The sequence below is a fragment of the Salmo trutta genome, chromosome 28 (assembly GCF_901001165.1).
Source record: "Salmo trutta chromosome 28, fSalTru1.1, whole genome shotgun sequence".
NCBI lineage: Eukaryota > Metazoa > Chordata > Actinopteri > Salmoniformes > Salmonidae > Salmo > Salmo trutta.
Genome location: NC_042984.1, coordinates 12269835 through 12287398, shown reverse-complemented (window position 1 = coordinate 12287398; position 17564 = coordinate 12269835). Strand labels below are relative to the sequence as shown.

The 17564-nt window shown below is 43.0% G+C and overlaps 1 protein-coding gene across 1 annotated transcript in view; it reads right to left on the bottom strand.

The window, feature by feature from the left end:
* The window catches only part of LOC115165493 (tachykinin-3), a 26572-nt gene extending 9008 nt beyond the window's left edge, over window positions 1-17564 (bottom strand). Inside the window, exons 1-5 of the mRNA XM_029718656.1 lie at window positions 17441-17564; window positions 16794-16918; window positions 15403-15502; window positions 14977-15009; window positions 14711-14764 (exon numbers count right to left, since the gene is read on the bottom strand). Of these exons, the coding sequence (XP_029574516.1) occupies window positions 14711-14764; window positions 14977-15009; window positions 15403-15502; window positions 16794-16904 (298 nt within the window). The 5' untranslated portion in view covers window positions 16905-16918; window positions 17441-17564. The remainder of the gene's footprint in view (window positions 1-14710; window positions 14765-14976; window positions 15010-15402; window positions 15503-16793; window positions 16919-17440) is intronic.

The following is a 17564-nucleotide window of genomic DNA, read 5'->3' as shown; positions in this document are numbered from 1 at the left end:
CTACAATAACCAAATATACTCTATACTGGTCAGGACGTGACAATGTCTAAGCAGTATTGAGTCAGTAGTTGCTATTTTCCCTGTGCCCGTTTACCTTACCCCTCAGGGAGACAAGAAGGCTGCACTCTTTACCATGCAGACAGACCCAGCAGTAGGTGATGTCACCAATGACAAATCCACCAAACCCCAAATGCAACGTGAGAAATGGTATCCCCCAGTAAACTTAAGTCATCTAGATCAGGTATTCCCAAACTGGGGTGGACGCACAATGCCGTCGGGGTACGCCAAATAAAAATGTGATTCACAATTTTATTTAATAATATATATACTATTATTGTTTTCTTGTTTTTTTTTTCTTCACATTTTCAAACAGTCCATTTATATTTTCCAACGGGCTATACATTTGGGTGAGGGGTTTTTCTCGCCTGAGTAGCCTCGTTTCACTGCCAAAAATGTAATTAAACCATCTAGTGTTCAGCGAAATAACAACACAATGTCAAATACAGCTAGCCTAGTGAAATAACATCGAATCACATTAACCGTTACTCTCTCAAAGGAATTCCACTAACGGTCCGTATGTAGCCAAACGTAGCTGCTGCTCATTCCATTTGCTCGAAAATTGATAAATGGTTCAAAAAAGTAAGGCGTACCAGCTTGTGTACCAGCTCTACTGATAGTACTGCTACTACCAGCATGTACTACACCTGCACCTGTTGACGACACAAGTTGTTCTGCTTCCACGAGCACATCCAATACTAGCATCAGTAATCTACATTTGTTGTTAGCCCAGCTAGCATGGACACTGACAGTTGTGAATCTGATGCAGCCGAAGAGCTACTGCCCCCTTACCCGGAAAAGCACCAAACAACAGTCAGGGACGTTGGACCATCGAAGAGGCGCAAACATGATGAGAACTACATGATTTGGGGTTTACTTACACTACCGTTCAAAGGTTTGGCGTCACTTAGAAATGTCCTTGTTTTGGAAAGAAAAGCACATTTTTTGGCCATTAAAATAACATAAAGTTGATCAGAAATACAGTGTAGACATTGTTAATGTTGTAAATTACTTTTGTAGCTGGAAACAGCTACAAGGGCAGCATCCCGGAGTCACCTCTTCACTGTTGATGTTGAGACTGGTGTTTTGCTGGTACTATTTAATGAAGCTGCCAGTTGAGGACTCTGTTTCTCAAACTAGACACTCTAATGTACTTGTCCTCTTGCTCAGTTGTGCACCGGGGTCTCCCACTCCTCTTTCTATTCTGGTTAGAGCCAGTTTGCGCTGTTCTGTGAAGGGAGTAGTACACAGCGTTGTATGAGATCTTCAGTTTCTTGGCAATTTCTCACATGGAATAGCTTTCAATTCTCAGAACAAGAATAGACTGATGAGTTTCAGAAGAAAGGTCTTTGTTTCTGGACATTTCCAGCCTGTAATCGAACCCACAAATGCTGATGCTCCAGATACTCAACTAGTCTAAAGAAGGCCAGTTTTAATGCTTCTTTAATCAGAACAACAGTTTTCAGTTGTGCTAACATAATTGCAAAAGGGTTTTCTAATGATCAATTGGCCTTTTAAAATTATAAACTTGGATTAGCTAACACAACGTGCCATTAGAACACAGGAGTGATGTTTGCTGATAACGGGCCTCTGTACGCCTATGTAGATATTCCATAAAAAATATGTTGTTTCCAGCTACAATAGTAATTTACAACATTAACAATGTCTAAACTGTATATCTGATCAGTTTGATGTTATTTTAATGGCCATAAAATGTGCTTTTCTTTCAAAAACAAGGACATTTCTAAGTGACCCCAAACTTTTGAACGGTAGTGTCACGTCCTGACCAGTAAAGGGGTCATTTGTAATTGTAGTATGGTCAGGGCGTGGCAGGGGGTGTTTGTTTTGTGTGTTTTTTTTGGGGGGGGTTCTTGGGGATTTTGGTTCTAGTTTTCTATTTCTATGTTTCTTTTTCTATGTGTGGCCAGGTATGGCTTCCAATCAGAGGCAGGTGTCTTTCGTTGTCTCTGATTGGAAGCCATACTTAGGCAGCCTGTTTTTCCTGTGTTTTTGTGGGTGGTTGCTTTCTGTATAGTCTGTGTACCTTGCAGAACGGTTGATTATCGGTTTGTTGTTTTCGTTTAAGTGTTCACTTTATTAATAATAAAAGAAGATGAGCACTACCTGCTGCGTTTTGGTCCCCTTTCATCGACGTCCATAACAGAACCATCCACCAAAAGAATACCAAGCAGCGGGGTAAGGAGCAGGAGAGGAGGTATCTCGAGTCATGGACGTGGGAGGAGATCTTCGATGGAAAGGGTCCATGGAGCCAGGCTGGGGAGTACCAGCGATCGAAGGAGGAGCTGGAGGAAGCGAAGAGGGAACGACGGAGGTACAAGGCGTTGTATCCTCCTATTCAGGAGGGGAAGAGGCAGCATAAGGGGAGGGTTGCTAGGGGGGAGGTTAAGGGGAGGGTTGCTAGGTCAGTGGGGAACCCTGACCTAACTTCCCGGGCTATACGGAGGGAGCCATGGAGGAAACCAGAGCCGGTCGAGGAGTCAAGAGCGGATGACGACGCTGGATTCCGGAGAAAGGGACTGGTGGGGAGCGCACGACGGAGCAGACGCACTGAGGGAGGAGCTAGGCAGTATGGAGGTATGCGCACTATGTCGCCCATATGCACTCAGAGCCGGGTGCGGTCGATACAGGCTCTGCAACGTTGTCGTGCGACAGCTAGACGGCAGCCAGGAAAAAGTGCGCCGGCGCAGCATATCTGGCCTCCAGTGTGGCTCCTCGGCCCAGGATATCCCACGCCTGCTCCACACACGATACCCTGCATTCCCCAGCACAGCCCAGTTCGTCCTGTGCCAGCGCTTTGCCCTTGCCGGGCTAGAGTGAGCATTGAGCCAGGATGGGTTATGCTGGCTGTAAGTGTCAGACCTCCAGGGAGAATCCTGGGCCCAGGATATCCTACGCCTGCTTCAGGTACTGTGCCCCGCATTACCCAGCACAGCCCAGTTTGTCTGGTGCCAGCGCTCCACCCTTGCCGGGCTATAGTCAGCATTGGGCCGGGACGGGTTGTGCCAGCCCTGAGCGCCAGACCTCCAGTGCGCCTCCAAGGCCCAGTACGTCCTGTGTCTGCTCTGCGCACTCTCCCTCCAGCGACGCTCCCCAGCCTGGAGCCTCCAGCGACGCCGCTCAGCCCGGGGCCTCCAGCGACGCCTTTCAGCCCAGAGTCTTCTGAACGGGAGCTATGCCCAGAGCCAGAGCCACCTCCGTAGTGGGAGGATTGGCGAAGGGGGGGTGTAGCACAGGAACCGTCGTTGACGGTGGCCACCCTCCCTTCCCTCCCTTTAGGTTTGGGGTTGGTTATGCGGGGTTTTTTGTTTTGGAGGTGCAGTCGGGTCTGCACCTTTGAGGGGGGGGGGGGGTACTGTCACGTTCTGACCAGTAAAGGGGTCATTTGTAATTGTAGCATGGTCAGGGCGTGGCAAAGGGTGTTTGTTTTGTCTGTTTTGGGGTTTTTTGGTTCTAGGGGATTTTGATTCTAGTTTTCTATTTCTATGTTTCTTTTTCTATGTGTGGCCAGGTATGGCTTCCAATCAGAGGCAGGTGTCTTTCGTTGTCTCTGATTGGAAGCCATACTTAGGCAGCCTGTTTTTCCTGTGTTTTTGTGGGTGGTTGCTTTCTGTATAGTCTGTGTACCTTGCAGAACGGTTGATTGTCTGTTTGTTGTTTTCGTTTAAGTGTTCACTTTATTAATAATAAAAGAAGATGAGCACTATACCCGCTGCGTTTTGGTCCCCTTTCATCGACGTCTATAACAGAACCATCCACCAAAAGAATACCAAGCAGCGGGGTAAGGAGCTGGAGAGGAGGTATCTCGAGTCATGGACGTGGGCGGAGATCTTCGATGGAAAGGGTCCATGGAGCCAGGCTGGGGAGTACCAGCGATCGAAGGTTTGTTGTTTTCGTTTAAGTGTTCACTTTATTAATAATAAAAGAAGATGAGCACTATACCCGCTGCGTTTTGGTCCCATTTCATCGACGCCTGTGACAGGTAGTGTATATTATATAATATAAACTCAGCAAAAAACAAACGGCCCTTTTTCAGGACCCTGTCCAAAGATAATTCGTAAACACCCAAATAACTTCACAGATTTTCATTGTAAAGGGTTTAAACATTGTTTCCCTTGCTTGTTCAATGAACCATAAACAATTAATGAACATGCACCTGTGGAACGGTCGTTAAGACACTTACAGCTTACAGACGGTATACAATTAAGGTCACAGTTATGAAAACGTAGGACACTAAAGAGGCGTTTCTACTGACTCTGAAAAACACCAAAAGAAAGATGCCCAGGGTCCCTGCACATCTGCGTGAACGTGCCTTAGGCATGCTGTAAGGAGGTGTGAGGACTGCAGATGTGGCCAGGGCAATAAATTGCGATGTCCGTACTGCGAGACGCCAAAGACAGCGCTACAGGGAGACAGGACGGACAGCTGATCGTCCTCGCAGTGGCAGACCACGTGTAACAACACCTGCACAGGATCGGCACATCCGAACATCACACCTGCGGGACAGGTACAGGATGGCAACAACAACTGCCCGAGTTACACCAGGAACGCACAATCCCTCCATCAGTGCTCAGACTCTCAGCCTATTGCGGACAGAGGCTGGACTTAGAGCTTGTGGGCCTGTTGTAAGGCAGGTCCTCACCAAACATCACTGGCAACAACGTCGCCTATGGGCACAAACCCACCGTCGCTGGACCAGACAGGACTGGCAAAAAGTGCTCTTCAATGACAAGTCGTGGTTTTGTCTCACCAGGGGTGATGGTCGGATTTGCGTTTATCGTCGAAGGAATGAGCGTTACACCGAGGCCTGTACTCTGGAGCGGGATCGATTTTGAGCTGTAGGGTCCGTCATGGTTTCGGCAGGTGTGTCACAGCATCATAGGACTGAGCTTGTTGTCATTGCAGGCAATCTCAACGCTGTGTGTTACAAGGAAGACATCCTCCTCCCTCATGTGATACCATTCCTGCAGGCTCATCCTGACATGACCCTCCAGTGTGACAAAGCCACCAGCCATACTGCCGTTTTGTGCATGATTTCCTGCAAGACAGGAATGTCAGTGTTCTGCCATGGCCAGCAAAGAGCCCGGATCTCAATCCCATTGAGCACATCTGAGACCTGTTGGATCGGAGGGTGAGGGCAAGGGCCATTCCCCCCAGAAATGTCCGGGAACTTACAGGTGCCTTGGTGGAAGAGTGGGCTAACATCTTACAACAAGAACTGGTAAATCTGGTGCAGTCCATGAGGAGGAGATGCACTGCAGTACTTAATGCAGCTGGTGTCCACACCAGATACTGACTGTTACTTTTGATTTTGACCCCCCCTTCGTTCAGGGACACATTATTCAATTTCTGTTAGTCTCATGTCTGTGGAATTTGTTCAGTTTATGTCTCAGTTGTTGAATCTTGTTATGTTCATACAAATATTACACATGTTAAGTTTGCTGAAAATAAAAGCAGTTGACAGTGAGAGGACATTTCATGTGCAAAAGCACTATCTCACAATTTGATGAAACCTTCACTCTTGTGCAGACATTTAGAAACAAAACATGCCCATTTGAAAAATAGGCCAGGGGAGTTTTTTGAGCAAGAATTAAGACAACTTTCGACTAATAAGACATGTATAAAAAGAACAGATACCATTAATAAGAAGGGGCTAGAAGCGTCTTATACGGTGAGCTACCGAGTGGCTAGGACAGGCAAGCCCCATACTATTGTGGAGGACTTAATTCTTCCTGCTGCCGCGCATATGGCTGGGACAATGCTGGAGGAAAAGGCCAAAAAACTATACATACAATGGCTTCATCAAACAACACTGTGTCACGACACATCAGCGAATTGGCAGGAGATGTTTTGAAACAATTACTGCTTCACATACAAGCCAGTGAATTCTATGCATTACAGCTGGATGACTCAACAGACGTGGCGGGCCTGGCACAGCTCCTGGTATATGTCCGTTACGTTAATGCGGGTCAACTAAGGAAGACATCCTCTTCTGCAAACCACTGGAAACCAGGACAACAGTAGAGGATATTTTTAAGGTACTGGACAGCTTTGTGACATCAAAAGGACTTTGGTGGTTAAGATGTGTTGGTATCTGTACTGATGGCGCAAAAGCCATGACAGGGAGACATAGTGGAGTGGTAATGCGGGTGCAAGCAGTTGCTCCCGACGCCACTTGGGAACACTGCAGCATCCACCGAGAAGATCTTGCTTCCTAAGGAATGCCTGACAGCTTGAAAGACGTTTTGGACACCACAGTGAAAATGGTTAACTTTGTTAAAGCAAGGCCCCTGAACTCTTGTGTATTTTCTGCACTATGCAATGATACGGGCAGCGACCATGTAACGCTTTTACAACATACAGAAGTGCGCTGGTTATCAAGGTGCAAAGTATTGACACGTTTTTTTTTAATTGATAGATGAGCTTAAAGTTCTTTACTGAACATACATTTCACTTGTCTGACCGCTTGCATGATGACGAGTTTCTCACACGACTGGCCTATCTGGGTGATGTTTTTTTCTCACCTGAATGATCTGAATCTAGTATTACAAGGACTCTCCGCAACTATATTCAATGTGCGGGACAAAATTGAGGCAATGATTAAGAAGTTGGAGCTCTTCTCTGTCATTAAAAAGGACAACACACAGGTCTTTCCATCATTGTATGATTTTTTGTGTGCAAATTAACTCAAGCTTACGGACAATGTCAAATGTGATATAGTGAAGCACCTGAGTGAGTTGGGTGCGCAATTACGCAGGTACTTTCCTGAAACAGATGACACAAACAACTGGATTCATTTATCCCTTTCAAGCCCTGCCTCCAGTTCACTTACTGATATCTGAACAAGAGTTCCTCATCGAAATTGCAACAAGTGGTTCTCTGAAAATTAGATTTTGTCACGCCCTGATCTGTTTCACCTATCTTTGTGATTGTCTCCACCCACCTCCAGGTGTCTGTCACGACTTCCGCCGAAGTCGGCTTCTCTCCTTGTTCGGGTGGCGTTCGGCGGTCGACGTCACCGGTCTTCTAGCCATCGCCGCTCCACTTTTCATTGTTCCATTTGTTTCCCTCACACCTGGTTTACATTCACGAATCACACTACATATATATTCCCTCTGTTCCCCCCATGTCTTTGTGTGGAATTGTTTTGTTACGTGTTTTTGTGTGACGCGCCAGGCTGGTTTTTCCCCCGGGTACCGTGTTTAACCCGAAGTATGTTTATTGTTAAACATTTGCATTATTGTGAATGTTGTCGCGCTTTTCACTTTTGCTATTTGGCTGGAGGTTTTGACACAGTTGCGTCCGTCTGTTGTTGCTTCTGCCAAATAAAGTGTGCGCCTGATCAACTCTCTGCTCTCCTGCACCTAACTTCTCTACTAGTAGCGCACAACCTGACAGAATTCCACACCACCCTTGGAGTCAGCAGGAGCAGGTACCCCGGTCCGAGGGGTCGAGGAGCGCATCCGAGAACACTCGGCAATGCTGCACCATCCACGATGGATTGCGTTGTCCAGACCATGGACCGCTGGGAGAGACAGGGAGTCTCTCCAGCGCCTCGACCAGCACAACCGGGGTTACCACTACCCATCCCCCCTGTATCCGGTCCCAGTGGGATGCGTCTCATACTCTCTTCCCAGGGAGTATGATGGGATGGCAGCACGGTGCCAGGGGTTCCTATTACAGCTGGACTTATACCTGGCCACCTTTCATCCGGCTCCCTCGGGAATAGAGAGGGTGTCCGCCCTCGTCTCGTGCCTCTCGGGGAGAGCTCTGGAGTGGCAAATGCCGTGTGGGGAGAAGGAGATGCGGCGTTGGACCACTTCGAGGAGTTCACCCGCCGCTCTACCCTCGGGTGGATGGTCGAAGACTGCCCGGAAGTGAACGTGTCTTCCACCTGAGGCAGGGGACGAGGAGCGCCCAGGAGTTCGCCCTGGAAATTCGGACCTTGACCGCCGGAGCAGGATGGAACGACAGGGCCCTCATCGACCACTACCGACGCAGCCTGCGCCAGGATGTCCGTCGGGAGTTGGCCTGGTGGGATGCCACCATCACCTTTGACCAGCTGGTGGATCTGTCCATTCGGTTGGATAACCTGTTGGTCACCCGCGGACGTCCAGAGAGGGCTCTGGCGGTTCCAGCTTCCAGCACCCCTGCTCCGGTGCCAATGGAGCTGGGAGGGGCTGCACTCAGGGAGGCCGGAGAAGGGGCCTTCACGTGCACCATCTGTGGCCGCAGAGGGCACACTGCTGGTCGGTGCCGGGTTGGTGCCTCTGGGAGTCGAGGCAGCAGGCAGGGCTCTCTGGTGTCACCCCAGGTGAGTCTGCACCACTCTCATCCAGAGCCCTCTGTTGTCCACCTGTTTGTGCATGTTTTTTTCCCCTGAGTTTTCCCCGCATTCCCAGCATAAGGCGCTCGTCGATTCAGGCGCGGCTGTGACAAGTTCCGTGATTATCTCTACTATGCCTCATCTTTTACAATATACACAGATAACAATCCCCTTATATGTGATGAGTACTGTCAGGTTTAACGCTGTAGGGCACAGATGGGTGCGTGAACTAGCAAACTTAAATATTGACTTTCCCAGTCGTTCCACCGCCCAGGGAAAGTCCATATTGTTGCAGACACGCTATTCAGAAACCCACTTGACCTCCAATAATGGTGAATGCGAGTTTACCAACAACATGACTCAAGATGTCATTACTGCCATCTGGAAGGAAAGTAAAGCTGTCAAAGAAAATGAGGCTATGTGGGCAGCTGCTCTGTCAATCAGTCTTCTAGTTCCTGACAACACTAATGTCTGGGAAGACGTGATACCGTTAACCATTGAGGACATCCAAGCTGCCCAAGAGGTTAAAGGGGTGACAACCAACAGACACCGAGAAAAGGCAACTGTGTGTGAGAGCCAAACGCTTGCTCATATTGTACATTCATACAACTACACTCGTCACGGAGCAACACTTCCTCACCACAGTCCCTTCTCTTTGGCCAACTACCCCGCCTGACCATTGACCAGTTGCTTGGCCTCAATCAGTGTGATGAACAGGTGTCACAACCAGTCTACGCTAAGAACTAGGCCACCAAAATGCAGGAAGCTTACCAAGTTGCATCTGAAAACAGTGAAAAGTCCTCTGCTAAAGGCAAAAGACACTACGACCATGGTGCAGTGGCCCTCCAAACTGGAGATAGAGTATTGGTGAAGAATATGTTAGAGAGGAGGACCAGGCAAGTTGCAGGCCTACTGGGACGCTGCCATACACAAGGTGGTAATGAAGATTGGGGAAGAACCAGTCTACAAGGTGGAAAGGGAGAATGGTGCTAAGGGCATCAGAGTGTTCCATAGCAACATGCTGTTGTTAGTGAATAACATACCTGTGTGAAACATGAAACCTTGGAAGAGAGGAAACAGCATGCTAGAAAAAGAACATCAAACATGGAACATGGAGGAGATGGGGATGAAACTTCAGAAGAATCTAATGAAGAGGAAGACTTCTGTTCTCAAGGAGTTAACCCAGTTGCAAGCGCAGAACACCCAAGACCTCAGATAAAATCACTGACAGAAGAGGCCTATGTGTTTCATCCCTGTAATCAGGATACAGAAAGTAGTTAGTATGAGAACATGAAGCAGGAATCAGAAGTCCTAGAAGAACCAAACAATGAGGATTGGGATAATGCCGACGGGAGAGAGGACCATGTTGAAAGGAGAGATGACACTCCCGAAACTGTAGTTGGGCCCAATCCAGACAATGGTTCTTCATGTATGAATGACGTCATGGATTCAGATCAGCAGTGCGTAGAGGCAGGGATGGATGTCAGAAGATCCCAATGTATCCAAAAACCAGTGGTGGAAAAAGTACTCAAAAGTCATATTTGAGTAAAAGTAAAGATACCTTAATAGAATATGACTCAAGTAAAAGTGAAAGTCACCCAGTAAAATACTACTTGAGTAAAAGTCTAAAAGTATTTGGTTTTAAATATACTTAAGTATCAAAAGTAAAAGTATTAATCATTTCAAATTCCTTATGTCATGCAAACCAGACAGCACAATTTCTTTTCTTTTTTTACATTTACGGATAGCCAGAGGCACACTACAACACTGACATTAATTTACAAACAAAACATTTGTGTTTAGTGTGTCCGCCAGATCAGAGGCAGTAGGGATGAACAGGGATGTTCTCTTGATAAGTGTGTGAATTGGACCATTTTCCTGTCCTGCTAATCATTCAAAATGTAACGAGTACTTTTGGGTGTCAGGGAAAATGTATGGAGTAAAAAGTACATTATTTTCTTCAGGAATGTAGTGAAGTAAAAGTAGAAGTTGTCAAAAATATAAATAGTAAAGTACAGCCCAAAAAACAACTTAATAGGTACTTTAAAGTATTTTTACTTAAGTACTTTACACCACTGCCAAAAACCAAGGGGCAAGCTAACTTATGACACACTTGGACAGCCAACATACCAGGTGTGGAGACCTAACATTCATGCTTTATAGTAAACTCTACCATCCACTCCACCAGTATGCATGTCTACTTACCAATGTCAGCAGTGTGACCAATATCAATACCAGTGCCGAAACCTATACAGAACACCAGACATACTGCTCAGTTACAGACTTACAGAGTAATAACAGGAGGGACTATTTAAAGAGGGCGAGAGTGTAGCGGGTTGCAAATAATTGAGATAGAACTAAAAGTACATGGGATTCAGGGGATACCTTTTCTATTTTGCTGTACTAAGTCTATCCATTCCTATGCAGTCAGATATTTATTATGCAGCAGTAGATGCAATTACAGTCAGGACACAAGAGGGTGCTCTAACTTTGGTGTTGGACTAGGAATCAATGGAATACTGAGCTGGCTTCAGTGTTGACATGTTCGCAGTTTCCAGCGAAATTGGGCTACTTTGAAAACGATGTCGCGGGTGAAAATGTACTGGTCGCGGGTGGCGGGTTTTTGGGCTACTTTCAATTGCACGTATTTATCTTTAAAAAATAATATATATATATATATATATATATTTCACTGAGTCAGGGAGACAGAGCAGCACAGAGCAGCACGCGCGCACGTCGTGATAACTTTTTACCGGTTGTAGGTAGGCTATTTAGATGGGTCATTATGGAGACACCCTTTTTCCATAAAACATATTAACAAGCTAGAAGTGATAACGGCGAGAATGCATTTGAAAAGGACTTTAGGCGCACTAGGGCACTTTAGATAAATTCGCTCAGAGGTGGTTTAAAGTAAACTGCATTTTTGAAGGTGACTTTTCTTATGGATAACCGTATCAGGCGAAGGGTTTTACTCATGCTCAGTTTTAGGGACATTTGAAATGGAAGTTATGGAACTCCCTCGCGTGCTTGTGTTATGGGGAAATGTCCGCAATGAAAATCACATTACATGTGGAGACTGATAGGCGACATTTGCATCTGATGGCCATCAAGTAAACTATTAATTTATATGCCATTGTCGGCTACTGTAGCCTGCCATTTGATACAATAAATACAGTATGTTGAAATTATTATATCACTGGAGTCTTATGCATGATGCATCGCGGAGTGCCTGGACACAGCCCTTAGTCGTGGTATATTGGCCATATACCACAAACCCCCGAGGTGCCTTATTGTTATTATACAATGCTTACCAACATAATTAGAGCAGTAAAAATAAATGTTGTGTTGTGGTATACTGTCTGATATGCCACTTATGTCAGCCAATCAGCATTCAGGGCTCGAACCACCCACTTTATAATTATAATTGAGTGTTGAAGTCGCTCTGGATAAGAGCGTCTGCTAAATGACTTAAATGTAAATGTAAATATGAATGCTGATTGGTTGAAAGCCATGGTATATTAGACATGTACCAAGGGAATGACAAAAACATAATTTTTACCATTCTAATTACGTTGGTAACCAGTTTATAAGAGCAATAAGGTAATTTTGGGATTTGTGGTAAATGGCCATTATACCACGGCTAAGGGCTGTTCTTATCACACCTCCTCCAGCCTTACTGCATAATCAAAGCAGTCAAAACAAGTTAAATCGACATCCATTGATGGACAATGATCTGGAGAGTTTAATAAGGGTGTTTTATCTTTTCTCTTGCGACATATTCTTAAACTCTCAAGAATTGTTATTTTGATGAAAAAACAAATTTTGTCTAAGTCGTTCAAAATTTCATTGATATTCCTTCTTAATTCAGTTGATAACTTTATGGAAAAAGGGTTATTGGATAAATGTGTCAACTCTTGCAACAAACATATTTTAGGGGCTAGTTGTCAGGCCTTGTGGGCGGGTTTTCAGAGGTCATTTGCCTATAAATTGTAGCTCGACCTGGCAACCTTGGCTGGCTTCACCTGTTTGGGACCCCTTCCCGCTCTGATCCCGCTAACGGGATTTATTGACAAGATACCATGGCGGGAAATTAAAAACTGCAAGAATCTAATATTCTTTTCAATTTCAATTTCAATTTCTCAAACAATCAACTATTTTTCACCATTTGAAAGATTAACATCTCCTAAATCCAACCACATTGTCCAATTTCAAAGAGGCTTTACGGCGAAAGCATAAAGTTAGGTTATGTTAGGAGAGTACATTGAAAATAGCTGCGTGTAATGTTTTGTCAATTCAAAGACAGGCGTCACCAAAAGCAGAAAACCAGCTAAAATTATGCACTAACCTTTGACAATCTTCATCAGATGACACTCCTAGGACATTATGTTATACAATACATGCATTTTTTATTCCATCAAGTTCATATTTATATCCAAAAACAGCATTTTACAGTGGCTGTGAAATTCAGAATTTTTTTCCCCTCAAATGCTTCCGGTGAATTACAATTTACAAAATGACGTTACAATTTACAAAATTACTATTCGAAAACATTGGTAAATTATAATATTGTCATTCAAAGAATTATAGATTAACATCTCGTAAATGCTACCGCATTGCCAGATTTCAAAATAACTTTACTGGGAAATCACACTTTGCAATAAACGGGGTGCTATGCTAAGAACAATAGGCTAGGATATACAGGTTAGCACCATCTTGGAACCATCTAATATCAATAATACTATTGTAAATAATCCCTTACCTTTGATTATCTTCATCAGAAGGCACTTCCAGGATTTCCCAGGTCCACAACAAATGTGGTTTCTTTCGACAAAGTTCATAATTTATGTCCAAATTACTCCAAGTTGTTCCATGTTGTTAGCGCGTTCAGTAGGCTCCACAAAATGTAGAGCGGGGGAGGGAAAAGTCACCACGAAAAGTTTAAAAAAATATCTATTTACGTTCGTTCAAACATGTCAAACGTTGTTTAGCATCAATCTTTAGGGCCATTTTTAACGTGAAACATCAGTAATATTTCAACCCGACCTCTCCTGTGTCTTGAAAAACATTTTGAAAAATGTCTCGCCTCACATGAACGCGCATGTGCACACAATAATGAAGTGACGACATCCCAGGGACGTCAACTTCCCTTCCTTGTCTACCGGTCTCTGTTCATCATAGACGCTTCAAACAACTTTATAAAGATCGTTGACATCTAGTGGAAGCCGTAAGAAGTGCAAAATGAATCCTTTGTCACTGTGTGATCTATTAGCAATGACTTAAAAATAGTACAGCCACAAAATTCTCATTTCCTGCTTGTATTTCTCTCAGGTTTTTTCCTGCCATATGAGTTTTGTTATACTTACAGACACCATTCAAACAGTTTTAGAAAATTCAGAGTGTTTTCTATCAAAATCTGTTAATAATATGCATATCCTAGCTTCTGAGTTGGTGTAGGAGGCAGTTAAAAATGGGCACATATTTTTTTCAAAATTCTCAATACTGCCCCCTAGCCCCAACAGAGTTACTTGATAAAGTTGAAACATTCTCATGTGCTTCCTTTTTTCCACCTCATTTCCGGTAAATATTATTTGTCCTTTATTTGTTGTTGATGAGTTACAGGGTGTTTAGGAACATGGTCTGACATTCTTTGTAATGTTTATAGGTCATGGGGTTATATTTTTGTTGAAAATTCAATGTAGCTAACAAGCTAGTGAGCTAGGCTAGCTAGCTATCGAGAGGGGCTACTAGCTAGCTTCAAAGGGTCCTGCCTGTGCACCAGGGAATGCGTGTCCATATCCAAGTAACTATTTTCTAACGTATATTACAGTGAATGTTTTGGATGGTTTATTTCTACAACAGGAGAGTAATGTCATCTCATGGTTCATGGGAGATGCAGAACGTAGTTGGGCTGTTATTACAGTAGTACTCTGTCGTGGTTCTATCATCAGCCTTTTGAACTGTTTGTCTCTTGCTGATGTGGTCATCATAAAATGGAGCCGTTTGCTATACAAGACTGGGAGACTGAATATTAGTGTGTTCATGGAGGAGATTGAATACTGAATGGTGTTTTGTTTCATTGGGTAATGTCAATAATATTTTTGTTATTTATTGAAATTCAATCTGAGAATAATTTCCTATTTATGTAAACTTATTTGATATGAATATTCATTTATTTAACTTTTGATTGATTATTAAAACGGAGTCACTTGATACAATTGAAACATTTCCACCTGATTTCATATTACTATCTTACTGCTCTCAGAAGTCCATTCTGAAGGTAGTAACATATACCCATCCACCTACACTCACCAAGTTCCGAGTTTCTTCTGCCCATAAGCCCAACAAAGACGTCGTCCATGTCCCCTGTTACAAAAGATTGAATACTGAATGGTCATTAGGTCATTATCAAATGTAGGTGTTCACAGTATATTTAAAAAAAAATGTACCTTGGGTATGAAAAAAGCACTTTATGAATTATAATTATATGACACGAAATGTCTCATAATTGTCTATTAAAGATAATAACATTTCTATTGATATGTAAAAGAAACAGTAAATGAATGGTTATTACTAACTTTTATGGGGAGATGGTGGAAGACCATTTATATCTGGGGAAAAACAAGTCAATTGTCAAAAAATCATAAATCCCAATTGATCTCCAATAAAAAGTGAATTAGTCCTATGAAGAATGTCATTTACCAGCAGTGAACACCAGCATCAGCATTGAACATGTTATGAAATAAATAAAGACTACTGTAGGACAAATTGTCAATCTTGTCAAAACAGAGAAGTCTCAGTGACAATACCATTATCAGTACAACCCAATTGGTATAAACACTTCTATCCATCATGAAAGACTATTGCTTGAGTCAACACAACACCATCTCTTTAGACCAGGGCAAGCACTTTGTGACAACTGTTATCTGCTGATGTAAAAAGGTATTTATAAATAACTTTGTTTGATTGATCTAGGATGTGAAGTAGACAGAGCAGATGCTTACCAGCGCTCCTTCTCCCCATCAGCCCGACGAAGCTGTCATAATCCAGGTCGTTATATCTTTTCAGAATGGTCCGCTGGAGGTTTCCCAAACCTGGACCCTCCTGTAATGATGACACATGATTGTATTCAGTGTTTTTTTTTTTTTTCAATCACTTGTACACATTTTTAGATGTAAGTGGTATACTACCGGGTACAAAACTCTAAACTGATAACACTTGTAATGCCCCCTATTTTACATTCAAAACCTTTGATGGTGCATACATTTGGGTTTCATACATCTTTCACCCCTGAATCATCCATGCCGAAACCTTTTCTGTGAAATACCATGAGAACATTTTGTTTGGTCACCAATACATCAGATAACGATAGGCTAACCATTTAGTCATTTTAACTACCATTTAATCCAATAGCAAAAAATAACGTTAGTTTTTATAGTGCTGAATAGAAAGAACAGTAGACAGTAAGTATAATTTCCCAGACAGTATATTTGTGAGCATGTTGAGAAATATGTAAATCTTATAGTTTAATTATCCTTATAAATTACATACATAGAACAAATCATCAAAAATAGGGGTATTGTAAAGCAGTTGGCTACTGTAAAAATGTAGCACAGTGTTGTATGTCACCTTCTTTTTTTTTACCTGACTTGTCAACTGATACAGTATTGCCTGTCTCTCTGTTTACAGTTTATCAATGTAATTCAGATAACGAGTGGAATATAATATATATATATATATATATATATATATATATATATATATATATATAGATAGATAGATAGATAGATAGATAGATAGATAGATAGATAGATAGATAGATAGATAGATTAGATAGATATATTATATATTTAGGTATTTCAGCAGTGCATTGTACACTACACTATAATTCCAAATGGTAGCACATAGTGACTCTTTCTACTTTGTCCTGTTGAAGAACACTTGCTGATGGAGAATGATGATGTAGTATTTACAGCCACATCCATATAGGATTCAGTAATCAACGAATGGCATTACGTCTCTTTTTCACCCAACGTTTAACCTACATCCAATTACATGGTAAATAGTTTTGTTGATTTCACGTTGAATTCACGTTAGTTGACAACTCAACCAAATGTAAATCAAACCTAGACTTTGAACTAACGTTTGTTCCCAGTGGGCAAGGTCTGGTGAAATATGAAGGAATTAATTCATTCCAACTCATTTAATGTTTTCATGGCATATGAAACAATGGTATCTCCACAGTCCGGCTTTGATTCAACCCATTCATTGGCTATAGTGTATTCTATCAGTCATTTGAATTCACAAATCTTATATATTGTATGAAGGAAAAACAGAACATTTACGCGCTAACCTGAGATTTAAATTGAAACGTTTGGCTGAGAAACTTCCATACCTCTGAGTCGGTTGATCTGTATGCCCCAGCCGCAGGTTCCTCGCAGATGGACTGGCTTGAGTGGAGTTTCATGGCGACGAACAGAGCCACCAGCAATAAGCCGCTTCTCATCTTTTTACCACCACCTGTAAGGTGAGTGACGATGGGTTAGCAACAATATAGCCAAACAACTTGAAAAGTTTGGATAAGAGCTCCGCGGAAACTAAACTCGCCTCACATTTGAGCCTGATTTTACGCAAATGAACATTGTCCCTCAATAAATATAATATAGCTGACAGATATGACTCTACAGTGCAATCTTTAAAAAATGTTTGAAAATAAAAAGACCCAAAAGGAAATGGCTTCTTGTTTGAAATTACGCATAATGCGCACGGAAATGTTGCCATGCATTTTGAATTTAAAGTCTATATTAATAAACAATGGCAGTTATTTTGCTTCGTTCGGATGTTTTCAAGGACATCAATCATGTTTCAACAACAGTCCAACATTTCTTTTTTCCCCGCTGTGTTCAAGGTTGGGTTATCAGCGTCTCCAAATGTCCCTGAAATATGCACACCATTTGACAAGCATAGCAATCATTTAAAAACATCTAGATATATAGTACATCAATTACAGGGCATATTTATCTAAAATAAATACTTATTTACCTGCTTTCTGATCGAAGTGGTAATATTCTGTTACACTGCGCGTGTGCCCAGGTGCGTTCTGGAGTGAGGAAAGGCGTGAATAGCTCCTGCAGTGTAGCGACGAGATCCGCGAGGAAAGTGACGT